Source organism: Typopeltis vanoorti, chromosome 5 (assembly GCF_054136105.1).
Source record: "Typopeltis vanoorti isolate ZY-2024b chromosome 5, IOZ_Tvanoo_1.0, whole genome shotgun sequence".
Classification (NCBI taxonomy): Eukaryota; Metazoa; Arthropoda; class Arachnida; order Uropygi; family Thelyphonidae; genus Typopeltis; species Typopeltis vanoorti.
In genome coordinates this window covers 17,695,650-17,713,264 of record NC_143553.1, presented here as the reverse complement: position 1 = coordinate 17,713,264, position 17,615 = coordinate 17,695,650, and the positions used below count along the sequence as shown (strand labels likewise).

General features: G+C 36.2%; 1 protein-coding gene across 1 annotated transcript in view; it reads right to left on the bottom strand.

Annotated features, from left to right (window-relative positions):
• Ranbp16 (Ran-binding protein 16) overlaps nt 1-17,615 on the bottom strand; it is a 1,020,902-nt gene that overhangs the window by 920,078 nt on the left and 83,209 nt on the right. The window contains exon 2 of the mRNA XM_090392964.1: nt 5,030-5,270. Within this exon, the coding sequence (XP_090249090.1) occupies nt 5,030-5,270 (241 nt within the window). The remainder of the gene's footprint in view (nt 1-5,029; nt 5,271-17,615) is intronic.

Below are 17,615 nucleotides of genomic sequence, written 5' to 3'. Positions count from 1 at the left end.
GTGACCCACAAACAAGATTGCAAGACCTATAGCATCAGTTGCAAGTGTGTGGATAAGAAGAAAGAAAGAATCTGTTGGCATGTTTTTGAATATCTTAGTTGTAGTCTTTGTGAAAAACAAAATGAGGTAGGCTGTTCCATAAAAGAGGTAAATGAACTGAAAGAGGAGAAGTTGGTTCAATAAACTGGGAAATGTATGCAAGAAGGGTGACCAGTTTCTTATAGTTTTAGAAAAAAGCGGCATAATAACAGTAGTCAATTCAGCAGAGCAATTACCATGAAAGCACCTATAGAATTATAAAACAGAAAATTAACATTGGTGAGAGAGGGATTCGAGTATTTAGTTCTGAGAGAGGCCATCAATTAATTGCCCCTCTTCCGAACAGCATTAAGCAATGCTATTAGTTTTAGTTGCGATGCACCCACCCCATTTAGAGTGGATTTGGGATTTAGGCAGTTAGCAGTTATATAGGTAAAAAGCACTACCTTGTGCAGAAAAATGCTCAAGTTTTTGCAAGCTGAAGAATGCTAAGGGGCTAGGGCAGTCTAAGAAGAGAAATATCACCATGTATTTCTCTTCTTAGTTCTGAATGTTATCAAAAGTAAAGTGAAGTGAACACTCGTCAAAATGAAGAATAGTTGAGACATGTAATCACTTCCTTTGACCAACATTGGTCATGGAGGATTTTTTAAACTTCTGATGAGTGGGCACCACTAGGTTTGTCAAATAACAACAAGTATACTGTAATCAGCAAAGCTATAGATAAGCAGCCAGTGAGAGAAGGTCATTTATGTAAAGAAAGAAGAGTGGGTAAAGTACTGGAGAACTCCTGTGCACTGGTCAGGAAATGAAATCATTACCACATGTAACGCACAAGAGAAAAAGCTGATAACCAGTTGTAAAAGAATAAAAGTGGCAAGGGAAATAAAATACAAGGTTGTGGTTTGCTGAGTAGACATCTCGGCCAGACTTAATTGAAATTTTATTAACACACTGAATAAATAGCACAAATGAAAATATAATACAAGAGATGCAGAAAGTACTTAGAACAATACAAGTGTTAATAATAGATTAGTAAAAAGTAAAGATTAGTAAAAATACTACACGTTATAAAAAAAAGAGAAACTTTGAGAGTTTCAAACAAAGAAGAGAGAGCTCATAAAAATACAATAAATGCCATCCAAATGTACAATCGTTGTCACTCGTTGCCAAAGATTATATTTTCATAAGCTCTCTATATATGTACATATATTTATTTACTAATTCACTCATTTTTATTTTCATCTGGTAACACGATTAGGTGAAGTATTATTACGTTTTTAATCATTCATCATTCTTCAATTTGACTGAAGTGCTGAATATTTAGCTGAAACATGATTAAATTTTAAACATTGTTAATTAAGTAAATCTGCTTTCAGCTCTTTTGAAATCAGTTTGCAATGTGTCAATACTTTTTATGCTTCTTGGAAGTGTTTTTTTTTCACTTGGTTAGACTATAAATTATATATTTAGTTTAATCCTTTATTATTATTATTATTATTATTATTTTGACACCTCCAGGGAGTCCAAAGACTCATCGAGGGAGAGTGTGCCGACAGCATCGAACGATTGGCCCCCTTCCAACTACTAACCGCGCTCAAACTTACTTAACTGAACCATTAGTAGCAGAGGCTCTACCAATCGACCAACCTTTGCCGGCAAAATTAGCTAGCATGACTAGCTAATTTTGCCGGCAAAGGTTGGTTATTAGTTATTAGCAAGTAGTTATTACATGCTAGCTAAATTAGCTAGCATGTAATAACTAGCATGACTCAACACCTGTTGAGTCATGCTAGTTATTACAAATGTCTTTTATGTTTTGTTATCACTGGTTTTGTCATAATGGAATATATCCAGTATGAGGATAGGATATGTACTTTATGCATTTTATCTTTATGAGCACTCAGGTACCATGACCAATTAATCATAGCACAGTAGCCTAAAATAGATTTCCAACAGATAGTGTGCTGGAAATGGAATATGCTGAATTTAAACCATTAATAGTGGATATTCAAACATGGAAAGTTAAGAAAGAAGTATAACAGATTTTATTGTTTATTTTCCCAAAATATATTTCCTTTTATCGACTCTAAAATATAACAAATATTTTTGAGTTGTACGTGGGGAGTGGGTACCCAAAAATAACTAGAATTATTATTATTTTTTAAATTTAATAAAAAAATATTCTAATTTTCAAAGTACTCTCCATATAAGTCAGTGCACTTGCCCCAACATTTTTTCCACTGCTCGAAACAATTTTGGAACTGTTAAACTGGAATACGACCTCCAGGAAATAAATTATATATTAAGTTTAATCCTTTATCCAAGTGTAAGCAAACAAAGTTTGCGTCTGCAGTGTCATCAGGACTGGGGCAATTCGTGGCAAAGGTGGACTGAGTTCTCAACCCTTTCCTTAGTATCCCATAATGCAAAGCACATCTCAGAAGATGTGCTGAATCATGACAGAAGATGATTAAGTCATCCACGTAGAAGGGCATTAGGTACAGCTGAAGGAAAATCAGTTAACTCTGTACTTAAAACAACCTTGCAGGACTCTCTCATCTTGGGTGCAGAATCAGGAGAGGGTGGTTCCCACTCAGACTGAGGGTTCCTTTGGATAAGAAAGTTCTTGATAAAAATGAGATTTCCCTGAGACCGAAATTGCATAGGTGTTTCAAAATTCCAAATCTCCAAGCAGCATCATACCTTTGCAATATCAAAGAAAACCACTACCAAGCTCACATGTTTTAGGAAGGCATCTCTAATCAGACTAGATGATAGTTGAATGACATTTGCAGAAGCCAGATTGTATTCTGTCAGAAACCATAAAAGATGAGATTTATCCAATTTTTCAAGAATCTTACACAGGCAGTCAGAGCAACCAGACGATAGCTTATTGGGATTTACAGATCCTTCCTTAGCTTAGGAAAGGCAATAATTACCTTTTGCCAGATTTCCAGAACATATTATCACAGAAATTTCTGTTGAATAGGTAGAGTAGCTGATCCATGGCAGATGGTGAAAGATTTTTAATTTTATAACAGATGTTATCTGGTCCAATAACACTTGGGCAACATTGAAGCAAAGCAGCTTTCTGTTCTTGCTTTATAAATTTGTTGTAAACCTCTGTACTGTTTGAAGAGAAAAGAAATATGTCTGTTTTGCTTTTCTGAGCCAGGAACTTGAGGAGGGATAAGATATAGCTGATGATTTTGCAAAAATCTCTATGTATTGGCAATTGACCTGAACATCCGTTACGTTCAAGGGGCGAAAATTCTGTCCATTTTCTGGATATTATCCCTGCCCTCTTTATTGATAGATGATTTGGTCACAGAGGATATGTATTGGATACAGGATTTCTTTTGGCACTGACAATGAATATATCTTGATCAGGCATGAGCATGTTTTCGTGCTCATGACTGATCAAGATATATTCATTGTCATTCATTCATATATTCATTCATATGTCATTCATAAATTCATTTGAAAGCTGTGAGGTTTGCTACTGTGATGGTATCTGTAGAAGATATTCCAGGTGTTGTTCTAATTTCCTTGGCTGCTATGCAACCAGTAATCCATGATGGTTTGGGGCAAAAGTATAAACAAACTAGATGTTTCAGGTATTGCAGTTGCAGCAACTTGCTTGTGTAATACATGTCACATAATTCACTATATTACTGATAGATGAGCTGAATGCCAAAGAATCAATTCTGCTAAGGAAAAGGTAAGCCAGTTAGCTGGCTCTATTTTCCATTGTGATATTTGTGACATAATACATGGTTGCCATGCAGAAGAGTGGATATCATGGAAAAATGATCATCTGACTGTCAGTGGCTTTCCACTAAGACAGAGGGAGGGATTAGAAGACATGCAAGTCAATGACAGTGAATGTTTGGGTAGGCACATGGAAGGTGTTGCTTCCTGTATTTAATAAGGAGAGATTATTGTCCAGTCCTCTACCTGATGTTAGTGCAGGCACTACCACACAATGTTGCATCCATTTCAATTCCCCATTAAAAGTATAGGGGTGATAACTGCCACAAACATATGAGGTTATCAAGGTCAACATGTGAGATATGTACTGGGAAGTAAGCAGAGGCAGCATACATCCAAATAAGAGACTGATGTAACTGCCCCCATATCTGTGCTGTTGAATTTGCAAGAAGGGGGATATGGTTGCCCACAGAAATAACAAAAAAAAACTCCTCTTTCGGCAGGTCAATTCTGCATCCTGTCCTTATGGATGATGGTAACAATTCGTAGTGCAGGATCATCACTGGACTTCAGGTACATCTCCTGCAGGCAAAGGTACATCATTTTATGCTTCTGCAAGAGGGACAAGCGCATTGTAGAAATGCTGTCATTCTTTTTGATGGAGCCAACTTCTAATGTTGTGAGGTCATGATTTCATTGGCATTGAATTTTTTTCTTTTTTAGGGAACTGTAGGCAGTGAGTGTCCATCATTTCTTCCTTCCAGGAAAAATATCCAAGACATCAAACTAAACTCCATTCAGGACACTAAGCATATTAAAAGTTTTGTTTGTGAAAGAACACAGGTATCCATTCCATCTACTAATGGATCTCAAAGCATGCTCTTGATTCTCTGAGGTACATGTTCAATTTTTTTTTAATAATGGATTCTCATCAAGAGTGAGCCCTTACTTACCTTTCTCTTTGATTTGCTCTGGACAGATAGCAAGCAAAATCTACAAATCTGGGATTTGTAACCATGGGGACAGTCATACAGGTTAAAGTCCCTACTGACACTTTTTTTACAGCTAGCCTTCTCAGTGTAAGAAGGTTTACCACCAATTGTTGGTGCTACTTGTGATATGCTGCCTCTGTGTCTCCTGATAATGGATCAGGAGACACACAGCTTGGTTTTAATTTTCTGAACCCTTCTCATGCTCTAGAGTAAATTAAGTGATCTCCCTCACAATTGGAGCATTTTAGTGTTTTGCAGCTAGTCTCTGTGCTCATTCTCTTTACTGCTACATCAGACACAGATGGTAAATCTGCAACAGGAAGCTCTATTGATTTGGGAGATCCTGCCAATCCTTCCAAACCTTTCTGGATGAAAAAGGATGTGATTTTCCCAAGAGTGGGCATTTGTACATTGAGCATACGATTAAGAATGTTGGTATATTTGTTCTTGTCTCTAATGTTTTCGTTTTCCGTTGATGTGCAAATGGCTTCTATAATTAGTTCGGATATAATGAGAGAGAGGCCCCTAATAAACACAAGGATAAAAAATTCTTAAAAAGAAGAGAAGTTACCAGAGCTCCCCACCCACTATGGAGGCATACATACTCACTCCCCGGTAAGCAATGACTATGCTAAGGAATGGAATGCCAGAGCAACCCTTAATTTCGTACTGTCACCATAGCTCTAGGCCCTGTCCACAGTTCATGGGGAAGGAGACCTACTGCAACACCACTGATCCTTGCAGGCAAGACCACTAGCTGAATGATCTTGGTCAGGTCATCCAGATCTACCCATCTTGCTGAAGCAGGGGCCAAAGTAGTGCCAGATTACTAGGATTCCCCCCATCCTCTCCAGATGTCTATAGATCGTACCACATGGAAAAAGACTCAGGAGAAGTAAAGCGAGAAGTACAGAAAGAGGAAGAATGATAAGGGACCAGTACCGTTACTGGGAGGTCTCCTCCAGATAAACAGGTGCATCACATGGGGGGGGGGAGACAGAAGAAGAAGGCATAAGATGGATTTGAAGACCTGTAAACTGTACCCTACACCAAATACATTATAAGAGGGGCGACAAAGGGAGCAAATATTCCACAAGACAGTAGAAAAAATTAATAAAGATAAAAAATTTGTTCTGTGAGTTTGGAGTCAAATGGCAAAGGGATGTTAAAGATGTTAAACAGCTGCTGAATGTGTTTTAGCAAATTTAATTGCTAATGAACAGTATCTGCAGAAAACACACACAAGAAACTAAACATCTTGCTTGAAAGTGGCTGGCATGAATTAGTGGGGGACACATCATTAATGAACCTAAGTGCTCTCTTCAGTACTGAGTCAAGTATTTGTAGGATGCTCTTAGGCACACAACCCAAAATGTGAAAACAATATTCAACAGTCTAATCTTTAGAGGTACCTGTGGCATAATAAATTAATAATCTTTAATTAAAATTATTCCTTTAACTGTTTGTTCTACACTGAGGATGTACTGTTATTTTCAGTACGAAATATTTGTATCTTTATTTAATTAAAGTTATTACTGTGGTATATACGTGTTCCATTATTAATATTCAATGGTTTATTTGTATAGTTAACAGCTGTTCAGTGATAAAGTAACTCTTCAGATGAAAGAGAAAAACCTAATTTTTTTTGGATACCAAGGAAGTGATATCTGCAACATTGTATGCCATGAGAGAGTCCAGGATTTTGTACAGTAATCCCAAGAAGAGAAACCACGTCTTCTCTAGATAATAGAAATGTTGTCGCAAGTAAGACTTTTTTATTTAACAAGAAAAAAAAATTTTTTTTATTTATCAGATATCATTGAAGAATGGTTTGGAGATAGCATTTAGGATTGTATAATGTGATATTCTTCAAGTTTTGGCAATATGTGGAGTGCAAAGCTTGTCAAATGAGAGAGGAATGCAATGTTCTGTCATCAGCAAAACTGTGTACTGGATTCAAAGAAATGGTTATTGACAGGATAAAACAATTTACACAAAACCTTACAAGCCATGCAAAAAATATGCTTTTCTGAGAACCTTCTCGCCTCCATTTTTAATGATATATACCACAAAATAGAAGTTTTATGGAACTCCTATTGACTATGTAGAAGTTTTATTATTATTATTTAATTTAAAAAAATATTTTATTTTGTCAGCCTACAGCTACTCACCAGCTAGCAAAATCTATTTGCCATGAGTGAGTGGATAAGCATATCTGTCAAGTCTTGGTCTTTAATACATAGAAGAGTTGGTGAAAGTACAGCACCTAGTGCAACACCAGTATTAGCTACAAAGTTGGAAGACAAAGATTCATCCTCCATAAGTAATGAGTTAAAAGCAGAAGCATACTTAAGTCTTTGTGTCATCAATACTTAAGTCATCAAGAGTAACCACTTCAGATTAACCAAAATCTTTTTCATGCCATCTTTCCAAAGGCAGGTAACATATGTAAGAAGACCATATAATCAATATGCTGTTCAGCAGAATATGTTTGTTCACTTTACCAGAAATATATACTACTTATTTATTAATTAAGATGATTCAAGGTCATGTAAAAGTTGAGTGTTAATGGTTTTTCTCCATTCATTTAGAAAGAACTGAAATGAGTGACATTATATGATAATCAGATGGCAAAGATTTGTCATCCTTCTTAGGAATTAGTTGAATATGGACAAAAAAATGAAAATATAGCACTTTTTTTTGGCTATGTTGAGAACAATATGAGGATATTTACCAAGTTTGTCTATGCATGAATCAGAGAAAAATTAAGAAGACAGGAGATTGAATTTTTTCTGTGGGTAATGATACAACCAAATTTACCTACAAAAGAGATACATGAATAACATTTTCATGTATCTCTTTTGTAGAGCTGAAATATCTTCCTACATACTTCAAAACATCTACATGCTACTTTTTCATACCCAATTTGGTCACAAAGGTTTGCACATTGTAAGCAATTTTGTATTTGCAAGAATTACAATATGAAAATTTTACAATTCACTTCAGCAGCACAGGCTGTACGTTTTATGTTTTCTTTTTGGTTGGGACATTCATTCTGAGATTTAGTCTGATGTTCTAATTGCAATCCATCCCAAGATTAACAATTAATAATATTACAATATCAGCTTGCATTATAAATATAGTAATTATCTAATTATTCTAAAATATCTCCTGAAGTCAATGTCATCACAGGTAGTAAATACAGCAAGTAAACTAACACACACAATATAAGATTTTGCATTTATATACCACATGATTTAGCAACATGTTCCTAACGTGCCATTAAAAAAGAAGCCCAACTCCTGTAACTACCACACCTTTACACAATTCCAAGGCTGGCCTCTTATCCTTGCTTTTTTTTTTAACAATCTTTTGAAAACTTTGCCAAGTATTTACCACGTAAGCTCCTCTCAACAATTTGTATTTGCGTTAAAATATATCATATCTTCTCCTTTTATTAACCAAACTTTACAAATTACATTTCTTCAACCTATCCTCTTAGCTTACATTCTACATAGTCAATACTGCCTTTAATACTCGCCTCTTACCTTGTTCCACAGCTTGCTAATCTCAAAATCCAGGTGATCATCCCTATGCCAGAGTCCAAATGTGATCGAATTAAAGCTTTATACAGTAATACAATCGTTTCCTTATATTATTTTTATGTGACACCTCCAGGGAGTCTAAAGACTCGTCACGGGAGGACAATCTACTTTACCTCGCTAAATACATCTCACTCTTTCCACTACTACTTAATTCACCTACTACGACACTACTACAATCATCACCAACAACAGTATTTTTTTGTCTGTAAATTGCGTGTTCTAAGGGCTAATTTGTCTGTATATGAGATGAAATACTTGAGGTTATACTGGAAGAAAAAACCCTGCTACCTCCATGTGAGATAGGCTAACTCGCCTTCAATTGAAACGGTCCATATATTTACTTGTCAATGCCATCAGTACAGAGGCACATCAATACTACACTTGTCACCACTTTGCAGTAGTCTCTCATGCTTCATTAACTCCAGCAGTAGAGTGGAATACTATATTACTTTTTATAGTTGTATATATAGTTTTAAACTTTACATTTGTCTATGTTGGCAGACATATTCACTATTCTGCCCAGAGATTCAGTTCAAACTGCTTAAGCATTCTTACCCCATTATTCTTTAGCTGTGTTCAACTTAGCCCCATCTGCAATTGAATCGCTTTTAAACTGCTAATTTAATGGGAAATTCAACTGGATGGGAAATGGAGAAAGAGAGAAGACAGGCAATAGTCTGTAGCAGGAAGCAGCAATAGCAGGCACTAGATAGCGTGGCTGGCTGTCCAAGTGGTTAGCATATCTGCTCTCCAGGCAAAAGGTTGCAGGTTCGAATCCTGCTGTTGGCATGGATGTTTGTGATTGTCTGTGAAAATATTAGTGGTAGTGGTGGTGGGCAGTAGATGCCATTGTTGTAGATGATGATGGTAGCTGAGGTTTGTTGTATGGTGGGTTAAGAGCGTTGGAGACAGAGTTGTAGATTAGGTGCCCTCCCTCGATGAGTCTTTGGAACATTATTTATTATTATTACCTGACTTCCTGGAGGTGTCGCATAATAATAATAATAAATAGTGGATATTTGCACTATCTAATGACCTAACCAATATTTACTCTACATTTCAACAGTATATATACATGTGATAATTGTCAAAGACCTGGGCAGATATGAAAAATTTTCCAATAAATTTAAATGTGCCATGATACTGCTTTAAAATTAAATATAAAAGAAAACATGATCACAAATAGTTCCAACAGTGCCTCCATGTCTTCTACACAAATGACATACAAGTTCAATATACCAGCAATGACAAATATTTGAATAACAAAAGCAGTGATTTATAAGTTGCGCCTAATTCAACATTTTGATGGAATGGGCTTGGTGAGACCCGCAGAAGTTAAAAGTTAAATCGGTTTCATGTTCAGAAGTAAACATGCCTTCAACAGTCCAAAAAAACAACACACAATTTATTGACAACTATCGTATATCTTGAACCAAATAAAAATGAAAAAAATTTCTTAAACACATTAGTGAAAATAAGAAATTAAATAGCCTCATTTCAGGAATATGAAAAGCAAGCCAATTCTCTTTAACGGGAGTTTAAATATTTGGAATTTAAACTTCCGAAAACTGGAGTAATCAATGATGCGTAACTTGACTTACACGCACATGTATACACACAAGAGAATAAAATAAAAAATAAAAATGGAAAAGGAAGGGGTGGATTACAGTAATTTTGGGTCCAAAAATCAAATCAGTGGAGCACAAACAGGAAACAATCAACCACAAAATTTCGATTCGAACTGTATAAATTTTGTTAAAATTTAAAGTGATCTGAATACAAACTATGAAATCATTTTATAAATGCAGTTTTATTATGAAATGCAAATAGTCACTAAGCCTAAATACATCTAGCGATAGAAATCACGCCGGATTGTTTACTAAATGAAATGATTAACTAGGTTTATATCCGGAGGGATGGGGAGGGGGAATTCTCAAATATTTCCAACATGTCGGTTATCTACATTACACCAATTAACCAATTATTGTGTCTAGCCATCGAAAACATGATACGAATAGGCATTAAATGCACATATTCGACAACTATCAGAACAAACTATACCCCTACCTGCTCATCCGCCATTTTCAAAAATTACCATCATGTTCGCGTGATGGCGCAATTTTCGTAAGACCGATATATGTGTTTTTAAATGGGGGTGGAGGGAATATTATTATTATTATTTGACACCTCCAGGGAGTCCAAAGACTAATCGAGGGAGAATGTGCCAACAGCATCAAATACATATGAATATAGATAAGGTACAGTATATAAAATTCATAAAAAGTAAAACATAAACAAGAAGATAAAATAAAGGTGTTAAATATATGACAAGCATCAAGCAAAAATTTAGTGATATTTTTATATTTCCAATTGATCTCCTCTGGGGATAGGTCAAAAATGTCCTTTAGTTCACCTGGATATGCCGTTAACTCACATTCCTGAACTATATGATGAATGGATTGGGTCTCGGCTCCACAAGGGCAGTGGGGATTCGGTATCATTCTCCATTTTGATAGTAAATCTCCGCATACACCATAACCTGTACGGATCCTGTTAGCAGTCTTCCATATATTCCTGGGCAGGTCAAATCCAGAGGGTTTTTGAAGAATATTTATGTAGCTACGGACTTCAGGTGATACTGCTTAAGTCCACAGTGCATCCCACTTATTCATCAAGCTGGCATTCTGTCTAAGATTTCAGGCGGTCTTAATGGAAGGTCTCAGAATGGGGAGCCATTCTAAGGGTGTGCTTCTGATACAACCCGTTATTAAGCGCACAGTGAGATTAAGTTGAACATCTAATCTGTTCACGTGGTGGATATTAAGCCAGACAGGGGGCACCATTCTCTGCTGTGCTGTAGACCAGTCCCAAAGCGGTGTGCCATACAGTTGTGACACTTGAGCCCCATGTAGTACTGCAGAGCTTCTGAACTATATTATTTCTAGTACGTACTTTAACAGCGATATTAATCATATGTTGTTTATATGGCAGAGTTCTATCCAAGGTTATCCCCAAGTATTTGGGTGTCGGATTAAACGAGATTAATATCCCATCAACATATATCTCTGGTTTTTGTTTGCAAGTCTGTTATTAAAGTGAAAACAAGAACATTCAGTTTTACCAGGATTGGGTGTTAATCTCCATTGGTTATAGAACTGCCATAAGTCCGACATATCATTTATCAATATTTATTCATTTATTTCTATATATTTATCACTGATTATCAAAGCTAAATCATCTCCATGAGCAAACTTTTTACTAACTGTTTCAGGGTTGAAAGATTGAAACTGTTAGTTGAAAGACTGAAAAGCAGTGGTGATAGCACTCAGTAGTAGCCAATTTTTAAACACTCTCTGTTCACTCATATTTCCCCCATTTACCACTTTGAAATATCGATCACATAACAATTTATTTATGAGGTGCACTAGTGTTTTACATGGGATGATCTTAAGGAATTCGTACATGAGTCCCTCCCACCCTCCAGACAGTATCATACGTCGCTATCATATCAACAAAGACTGTAGTAGTCTTCAAGCATCTTTGAAACCCTGCTTCAATGTAAGTTGCAATGCAAGCTAAGGACCTGATCTATACAATGATCTCTTTTGAATCCTGTTTGTTCTAATGGAACAAATTCCAAAATTTTCCCAGTGATCCTATTCAGAATCAGTCTCTCCAGCAGTTAGTAGGTTGCAATTAAAAGGTCTATGTGGCGATAGCTTTCACTTTTGTCTGCTGAAGCTTTTAGCACAATGATGATTTTTGTCCTTTTAACTTTCCTGGGGGACCAACGACTTTCAATTATGTCGCTAAAGAATATGGCCAACCACAATCCAGCATAAGGTCCACAATGTGTCTGTAATTCATTATGAATATTATAGAATCCATTAGCCTTCCTTGTTTTGATGTTTTGAAGCGCCAAAGATATTTTCTCACAAAAAAAGGCAAAGAGAATTGTAGGTTCTTTTGAATTACAGCCGTCAAAGTCTTTAATTCACGTTTTACCTCTCTAGTATGTTCTTTGTTTATAGGGGTTTTAGAACAGCGGTCAGCAAACGTTTTGGAGTCAAGAGCCATTTTTAAAATTAAAGCTGTTATAAAAAAAATTAGGGAGCCACAAGCAGTGATGAGCAACCAATGGTCTGCGGACTGCATGCGGCCCTCTCAGGAGTTTTGTGCGGTCCATGATGTTCGTTTTGTACGGCAGAATTAGTATATTTTAATTAAAAATCTATTTTATGAATGTTGATTTTTACATGTGGATTAATTTGTGCAGTTTAAAAAATTAAAATTACCTAAATAATGGAAAATAAATTAATACCTTCTTATCAAAATCAAATCAGTTAACGCCTTTTTATTCCCATATTTACAGGGAGTAGGCGAGGCCGTTTAGCCCTGTCCTACTTTTGGAGACTGAGTGGGCAGTTCAATCTCCATTCGTACCCAATCAGAGATAGCCGGCCCAAAACTATCACTAATTAACCGGCACGCAGTGAAGAGAGACGGCTCTACAGGTGCCGCCATCACGTGGTCCCTAACCCTAACACTCTTATTTTTTAATGTCTGAAATAATGTGGGTTCTACGGTCGATTATATTGAGTTTATGGGAGACAAAACCCACTTGCCCGTGCCACAGATCGACTAACTCGGGAACCGGTCGAAAAAAGGCTTAAAAAAATTTCCTCTAGTCACCACTAGACTCTAAATTAAGTCTTCCTTCATGCGGCCAAGCGCCGTGGTATGCAAACGCCCCATCCACTAAGCTACACAGGCTCTATCTTTCTTATCAAAGAAAAAAATATATTCTTTATGCGAATCGAACCGAGAATTTGATTTACTATTTAATTGCTCATCACTGCTTTAAATTTAGAAACTACATTGAAAAATTTTATAATTAAATTATTTATTCAGGTTTTTTTTTACAGTAACACGTTATCAGACTTGTAAAACATAGGGCTGGCATGTCATTATATATGAAATTATATGATACTTTTAAATATTAAATAATAACACAAACATTTCCTCCTCCTTTTATTTTTGTAATTATTTCCGCTTTGTTTTAAAATCGCAGAAGAGAAATTCGTACAGCAGTATGGGAGGCACTAGTGATCAATCTAGATAAGATTCCTTATCTTATCTAGATCAAGATCAAGATAAGATAAGGAATCTTGACGTTGTTCAGATGATGACGTCATTTTGTGTGTATCTGTGTGACGTCACGAATTCGGAATGTTTGGAATAAGGCGCTCTAAATAATCTGACTGGAGACCATTTGTGTGTGTGTGATACGTCACGTTGTTTGTTTTGTTCGCATATGGAATTATGGGTGATGATTAGAGATAAGGATTGGTGTCGTGATTGGTGGGGCACTTTGAACAAGATCAAGATTAGATAAGGAATCGTGTCGTGGATGTGTGTTGTTATCAGATGAAGATAAGTTACGTTATTTGTCAGTTGTAAATAAGTGACGTAATTTCTTATTTGTAAATAAGTGACGTTATTGTTTTGAATGGAAAGGGATGATTGTTAGTGGATAAAGATTCCTGTCGATATTGGTGGGGCACTTAGAACAAGATAAGATAAGGAATCCTGCCATGGATGTGTATTGTTGTTATCAGATGAAGATAAGTGATGTAATTTGTTAGTTGTCAATAAGTGACGTAATTTGTTAGTTGGAAAAACGTGACGTTATTGTTTTGAATGGAAAAGGAAGATGGGGGAAGCGATGGCGTCGTGAATGTGTGTTGTTATGAGGTGTAGATAAGTAAATGGTTTGCGTATGGCATTATGGGTGATGATTAGTGATAAGATATCTTGTAATTTCCCAGGGTGACAAACATCTTTCATTGTCATCAAATTTTGTGTTAGGTTGTCTATAGATGGCAGTACTCATTTTCCAATATATATTGGGGTATTTCTTTCCTGTTAAAGGCTATGGGAATTCTTAGAGTATAGCAGAGTCAATACGGCAGCGGCCTTTCGAGCTTCTCATAATAATTTAATTATATGCTGGTGTCCCTTCAAATACACATTTTTTTTCATAACTCATTCATATTTATTCTATATTCACATTCTAATTCATATTTTATTCACAACTCATCCGAATATTTTGATTTGTCTAAAGATCTTAAAGTTCAATAAATAAATAAATTGTGTGTGAATTCACTGTGATTTTAAAAGTGATCTTACTTAAATATGCATAACACATCAACGACACCATTTGTTCATTTAAGACTACACATTTTATTTCACAGATATTATTTACAATGCAATATGCAGAAATAGGAATTTATGGACATCACCACTGTCTGTGGTGTTTTTGTTATCGTAACATTTCTCTGTTGAGACATGTGCGTTTGGCTGATATTGATATCAAATACAGTTTGGGGTATTTTTTTCCTGTTAAAAGACTTTGGGAATTCTTAGAGTATAGTAGAATCTAGTGGCGGCAGCGTTTAGGCTTTTCTGTATAATTTAATTATATGCTGGTGTCCCTCAAACACACAATTTATTTTTCATAGCTAATACATATTTTATTATATATTCATATTCAATAGTATGGGTGTCACTTTTGACAAGATCAAGATAAGATAAGGAATCGTGACATGATTGGTTGTTGAGGTGATGGCGTCATTGTGTGTGACGTCATGAGTTTGGAATGTTACGAATTTTTTCTGTGGAACATCTGTGTGTATGATGTCACGTTTGTTTTGTTTGCGTATGGAATTATGGATGATGATTAGAGATAAGGATTTGTGTCATGATTGGTGGGGCACTTTGAACAAGATCAAGATAAGATTAGGGATCGTGTCGTGAATGTTTGTTGTTATAAGTGACGTCATTTGTTAGTTGTTAATAAGTGACGTTATTGTTTTGAATGGAAAAGAGTCACCCATACTAAGTGACACCTCCTAACCCAGACCCTAAAGTGGGAAGCATTCACAAGCCTACCAATGAAGAACCCAAAAACTGAAAAGCAATATCAACAGCTGCAAGCCTCCATTATAAAAGCCTATTCAGATATCGCAACACCTCAGAAAATCCGTATTCCTTCTAGAAACTGCTCGGGGCCTATATTTCACCTTGTACAATCTGAAGCCTCACTTCCAATTCTTCCCTCCAACTACAAGAAAATATACCACTTCCTCATGTCAGTGTCTCCAACCTTGCCCTTCTTATATTCATCCTTAACACTCTCATCTACAAGACTGCATATGCCACTCAGTTTTCAGAGGGATCTGCCATATAAATCAAAGTGTGCCAAACCGGATTCCGACATACAGTGTAGACTATGGTATAACATCTTGCCAACCCCATCTAGGCTCTAAATATTTCAATAAGAGAAACGGATCTGTCTATTCTGTGACGTTTCAGGTACCTTGGAACACACATATCTAACCTGTCCCACAAACAAAGTGATAATCACCTATGCCCTGAATACTGCCTCTAGCACCTGTAACTACGCACACAGCCAAGAAGACTACTGGAATTTAGTTCACACAGAAGAAAACAGGCACAGAACATGCAATTTCTTCTTCATCTGCGCTAAGGCCATCGTCTTCAGCTTCTACCTAAAACAGACAAGAAATAAACAGCACTCATCCATCACTGAAACTGCACAAACCCTCATGTATATCCTCCGTCGGAAGCTAAAAATTAGACTTTTATTGGAACTTGAGTACTTCAAAGAAATAAGAACTGTCGCGAAATTCATGGAGGAGTGGAATCTAACTGGTATAACTTCTTCTGGATTGACGACGACAATACGTTTCATCTGAAAGATAATTCAGACTGAAACTGAACTGTAAATTTTGAATTCATTTATTGCATTCTCTATTCTATACCTGAAAGGAAAATGTTTCTTTCTCTGTAATATATATATATACTTATAATATGTAAATAGTCCTTGTTACCTATCGTCTAATGTATATTTTAACAAGTTAAATAATATATATATATATATATAAAAGAGCAGAGCACAGGTTAACAGGAGCAAGCGAATCTACTACCTAATTAATGGGCAACAAAGACAGTACAAGGACCAATATTAGATTAAACTTACAATCAAACTTTCATAAATGATAGTGTCTATAAGCCTTTTCTCTCTTAATGCAAGAGAATGTGCCTCTGCTCTATGCCACAGAATAGTCTTTGACCAGGTGCAAAAATATCATATAGACCTAATACTTCTGCAAGAAACAAAGATCAACTCCTCATCCAATTTATCCAGAAGATGGGCAGAGTGGCCTTATGACTTACAGCACTCTGCGACCCAGCAACATCATGGAGCAGGAGTTAACTTTCTCTATGGGAGATCTATGATGTACAAACTAAAAGTGATTGCTGATATACCAGGATATACCTTATATGCTCACATAATAGCGCCAAACCATAATACCCTGTATACATCTATATACCACAGCAGGATGTTCTGGCATCACAAATCCTGGAATTCGTTCAAAACCATCTTTCTAGTATAAACCAAGAACATATCATAATAGCTGGAGACTTTAATTGCACTCTTGACCAAGAAAAAGACAGACTTCAGTGTACTGAACATCGTAGCCAATTAATAAACAAACTTCAAACACTGGTAAACGATAATGAACTCATCGACGTCTTTCGGCATCAACGTTCTGATAAGAAATCCTAGACATGGAGGTCAGTAATCACAGAGACAAATAGGCCACTCTAACAAGAGCGACTGGACAGATACTACATTTCCAAACACACCTTGCCTCTAGTTAGAAACATCTCACACATCCCTTCCTACATTTCAGATCATTGCTTCGTCAAGCTGCGACTTTCATTATCTTTGGAAGCATCCAAATCAGGAAGTGCCTATTGGATCTTCAACAATACTCTCCTGAAAGATCCAGCTTATATAATAAACACTCAGGCTTTAATAACCAACCTCACTCACTCCAAAGTGGAAACAGAACCAATGAATACATGGTGGCCCACTTAAAATCACGAATAAAATCCTTTACGCAGACCTATAATTACCAGAAAAATCAACAGAGGAACATTAGAATCCCAGAACTTTAAGAACAGCTCAAGTATCTCCCAGAAGAAAGCCCTGAACATCATTCTGCCTTCCAAGCCATGCAAAGACAGGCAGAATTATCGGCAAAATTTGCCCTACTTAGATCGCGGAATACACAAATAAATCTTTCAGACGCTCCAACAAAATATTTCTTCTCTTTGGAAAAAAAATGCCAGGAAGCAAACTCCATCTCTGTTATCAGACTTCAAGATGACAGCA